Source organism: Arachis hypogaea, chromosome 16 (genome assembly GCF_003086295.3).
Source record: "Arachis hypogaea cultivar Tifrunner chromosome 16, arahy.Tifrunner.gnm2.J5K5, whole genome shotgun sequence".
In the NCBI taxonomy this organism is placed as follows: domain Eukaryota; kingdom Viridiplantae; phylum Streptophyta; class Magnoliopsida; order Fabales; family Fabaceae; genus Arachis; species Arachis hypogaea.
Genome location: NC_092051.1, coordinates 4,613,300 through 4,617,978, shown reverse-complemented (window position 1 = coordinate 4,617,978; position 4,679 = coordinate 4,613,300). Strand labels below are relative to the sequence as shown.

The 4,679-nt window shown below is 34.7% G+C and overlaps 1 protein-coding gene across 2 annotated transcripts; it reads right to left on the bottom strand.

Annotated features, from left to right (window-relative positions):
* Positions 1-205: 205 nt before the first annotated feature.
* Positions 206-3,894, bottom strand: LOC112758594 (uncharacterized). 2 transcript variants are annotated; one of them, XM_072219672.1, is made up of 7 exons: positions 3,378-3,894; positions 2,624-2,665; positions 2,291-2,343; positions 2,109-2,164; positions 1,965-2,031; positions 867-1,052; positions 206-537 (listed from the first exon to the last, which is right to left on the bottom strand). In XM_072219672.1, exons 1-3 carry the CDS (start codon positions 3,663-3,665, stop codon positions 2,299-2,301), a joined length of 375 nt encoding a protein of 124 aa, XP_072075773.1. In that variant the 5' UTR covers positions 3,666-3,894; the 3' UTR covers positions 206-537; positions 867-1,052; positions 1,965-2,031; positions 2,109-2,164; positions 2,291-2,298. The 2 variants fall into 2 exon arrangements, with proteins under 2 accessions (XP_072075773.1, XP_072075772.1); XM_072219671.1 differs by having other exon boundaries at positions 2,624-2,724; positions 3,378-3,781.
* Between the last annotated feature and the right edge of the window lie 785 nt (positions 3,895-4,679).

The following is a 4,679-nucleotide window of genomic DNA, read 5'->3' as shown; positions in this document are numbered from 1 at the left end:
TTTTTAATATATATATATATATATATATATATATATATATATATATATATATATATATATAATTAATATTTCAATAATTTTTTGTACAATATAATATTTAATAATATAATTACATATATAATTTTGTATTTTTAATTAAATAAATTAAATAAAATAAAATAAAAATAAATATAAAATTATACTAAATTTATTTAAATAATAAAAATTATCTGTAAACAAAATATATTTATAAAGAACCAAAAGTATTAAAATGAAATTAATTTTGAATATTCATATATCTCACACCAAATTAAGCATAGTCATATCAAAATAAGCAAGAGACCACTTAAAATTTACTACTAATACTCTACGAAAAACTAAAATATTATATCTTACATAAGTATTTTCTAATAACTAAACCATATTCCACAATCCATGAATCTCTTCCTCTTGTTGCTACTGTTTGGCCTTCATGTCTCCAAGTTCATTTTTTAAAGTTGTCACTTTTTCTTTGAGCTGTTGCTTTAAAATGTGGTGACCACAGAAGATAACTCAAATCTGCAATCAATTCCAGCAACCAAGTGAATTCTTTTTTAACTTATAAAGCCTAAAGGCAGCAACTTTGACAGGCAACAACAAAAGAATCACCCCATCAATAAAAGAATAACCTATAACTCATCAAATCCCAAATGCCAATATCTCTTACAAGCATTGTTTATAGCATTCACAGCCATCCTAAAAGGCATAAAGATATAGCAGTGAAAGCTTACCAAACCTACTACTCTTTTTATTAACCTCCTAATATGTACGCTCAACTTTACATTAATATATATACACATATATATCCATTGGAAATGTGAAATAAGTAATTAAGTACTATACTGTACCTGTGACTAATTAATAACAGGAAGTGAGATTTTCATAATAGTATTATTAAGGCACATTCCTAATTACGATTGTTCTTTAGAGCTTCTTGGCAATCCGATATTAGTGGCTAGTGTAGTGGGTTCTACTTCTACACACAAAAATTACAGCTGCTACACATTCCTTGTGCTCAGAAATCTCGTGATCATCTGCAAAAAAGTCAAGCATTGCCAACTAATTTGTCATACTTTGAGAAATTAATATTCTCTCTTATACACTAGCATAACATAATCTGAGGGAAAGAAGCAACAAGCATTAAATCAAGTGAGCTTTCTTCCAGAATTAATAGATTGAGCTTTAATTCTATCTTTTTTTTTCATGGTAAGTGAAATTCCCTTTTTTTTTCTTGGTTATCCTTATGTAATACATATTTGAATGAATCAGAAACCATTCGTGGGACAGAAGCAATAAACAAGAAAAGGTGTCACATGTGGTGAATGAGCATCTCTTTGCCAAGTGCCATATTGTGTGACTCATGATTAAGATTATATGATCGGTTTTGAGTTATCAAGTGAGAAAGTCGTCCTCTCCCTCACATGCTCATAAGCTAAGGTTTTGCTTTTTCAGCCTTTTCTTTTCCTCCTTTGGAAATTCCCGTCCACACTCCAAAACCCAATCCCAACTTAAAAAAGTTCCCTCAAAACACAAATAGAATAGAATAGTAAAACATTTACAAATAAGTATTTTTAAGAAACAAGTTAAACTTTCTGTTTATGAAATTTAGTTAAATTTATACATTTATTGTCAATTGTGCCAACAGGTGAATATACGGTGGGTACATTTAGTTAAATTTAGTTAAATTCATACATTTATTGTCAATTGTGCCAACAAGTGTTGTTTTAGACAAAAAAATTTCATAAGACAAAAATATATAAGTGGAAAATTAAAAGATAACAGTCAAATAGCAATCACAAAGAGCAGAACCATTTGTCCTAATTGGCTTTTGAAACTAACAGTTTAAAACTACATTATGCACATAACTCTGACTAAGCCAATTAGATTCCAGCCACAATACAATTCTACAAAATTTAATCAGAATGTAGCACATAACATTAACATACCTTAACTGCAAGTTCTCCAATAGCCCAGCATGCATTATTTGCTATTGAAATAGCCTGATAAACCAGGCTGCAAAACAAGGAAAGAAGCAGTTCATATGGAAATTCATTAGACACAAAAGAGCACAATCGGTTTTATCATTCTACCTGCCCCAGTTTCGGACATCTGTCCCTCCTCCGAGTCCAAGTCCTTCCCATACTAACTACAACAACACAAACACCATCATGTCAGTAAACAAAATAACTATATATTCTTAATCAGCTGAGGAATTTTGTAGAAGAAAAATTATACAGATCAATGCAAAGTGAAGAAAACACAAGTCCTCAACCTGATCCATTACTTGAGCAGCATCCTATCTTTTCCAATAGTCTTCGGTACTACCTATACTACAAAAGAAAACCAGTTTATATTAAGCTATTCAACAACAAAGTGTTTTCATAAGTCATAACCAAATCAAATAACTCCTAAGCGATTTCGTAAATTTTGTATTAGGTCTTCTCTCTTTAAAGCCAAGATAAATCCAAGATAAATCCTAAAAAGTTAAAACCCCAACACCAACAAGCATGGTTAACAGAACCGAAACGGCACTGACAGGGTCACCTTTTTTACCTAAATAAATTATTATAGAAAAAATTAATGAAATTGCATAATAAAATCATACATCTGAAGAGCTAACATGGCGAGGGGTGATGGAGCCTCCAATCTGCACCAGTCCATCAGCGGTGAACAATGTAATTCTATCCTCATGAACCCATTGAATTTCTGAGAAATCATTGAAACAAATTAGCAATATAGTACTTAGCAAATAAATTACACCCGTTGGGTGCAGCCCTTCTCGGGACCCTGCGTGAACGCAGGATGCTTGTGAACCAGGCCGCTTTTTTTTTTTTACTTAGCAAATAAATCTCATCAGCATAAAAGAGCAGTATATCATTTTCCAAAATGCAGACTCTGATGAAGGCAATCTCAGTTATCGATCAATTAAAACTTAAAAAGTACCAAATGCCATGAATCCAAAAAGCACTGCACCCTTCAATAACCTAAAAATCCTCTGAAAGTTTATAAATTATACTTGAAGAATACCTAACTCAACTAAAGCAGCAAAATCACTAGGCCTTGAAGAAACAAAATAACCATAACTTAGAGCACATAAACATCGAAAAGAAGAAGCAAAAGCTCCACCATTTCATTTCAACAAAAACTAATTTTAATTTTCAAGATTTCAGCTCAAATATTCTAAAAAAGCACACACATTTGAATATTATATATACAAAAATATGTTTCACAACTTGCACAATCACAACTAGCGCTGCAGAATCAAATTCCGCAATTGAAATGAACTTCAATTACAACAATCAGTGAAAGGAAAATCCATCTACTTGAATGAAATTTCAGGAAAAAGAAGGAAAGATTACCAGAGTCGGATTGGAACCACGGGAAAGATCGAAAAGGATCATCACCGGATAGGTTGGAAGAGTCATCGGTGGCTTTGACCACGATATGATGGCGAGAAGAACGAGATGATGAAAAATTGAATGAGGATCTGAAAAGCGGGGAGAGAGGAGATGATAGCGTGGAACGAGAAATTGATGCAAGAGAAGAAGGGAATCTGAATCTTGAGGAGATGATAGCGGTGGAAGAAGCCCTAGCAATGGCGGTGGAGTTTCAGCGGCGACCAAGCACCCCTTTCTTCTCTCCTCCATCGCGTTTTCTCTCTCCCTCGAGCTCTCTTTCACCGGCGCTCGACAGCGGTGGAGCCATATGCGGCGTCGTCGTTTCTTTCCTTCCTTTCCCTCTCCTCTCTTCTTCTCTTCTTCTTCCTGTGCTCCCCTTTTCTGATTTCTTCTCTTTCATGTGTGTGAGTTGAGGGAGGATGAGAGTGCGTGAGTGAGGCTGAATGGATACGAAAAGGGGGAAAAATTTACCTAATGTGAGAGCGCAGCGAACAGAAGCGACGATGAAGACTAGTGATGGCGTGGTGAGTGGTGAGTGACGAATATGAGTGACTGGTGGAGATGGTGAGTGGTGAGTGGTGAGTGTTGACTGGTGATGGTGATCCCTTTCTCTGATTTGGGGGTGATGAGTGGCGCGAAGAAGGGAAAAGCTAAGGGTAGTGATGATCGAGTGTTATGTTTTCAGTGGCTAAGGGTTATGTTTTCTGATTTGGCTAAGTGTTTGTACGCATGTATCATTTGGGGAAAATTCAAAAAATTTACTAAGTGTTATTGGACATTTCACTTAGATACATTAGGCAACACTTTTGAAGCGGACCCAAAATTTAATAAATAGGCTACTCTTAAAAAGCGCTCTCTTTGATATAAAAGTGTACCCATAGATATTAACATACGGCTACGCTTTATAAGTGATTTCTATAATATCTAAGGCTACACTTTTTAAATGATGCCAGAATTGTGTTTCCTTTTCTCTAAAAAACAGGCAACACTGAGAAAAGCGTAGCCTATTCTATGAATAGGCTACGCTTTTCAAATATAGCTTAAAAAAAGTGTGGCTGAATGGGTATTTTTCTTGTAGTGATAAGCAAAGAAGTAGGGACGCTCCTCTTGGGGTGGACACGGGAAACACACCCTCTCATCAAGATCAGGCACTACTAACTCATAATCCTTCTCTTGACATCCAACACCACAAATCCGGTAATGATCCCTAAGATGTCTACAAAAATCAGAATCAACCAGCGAGACACATGAAAGAACCATGGA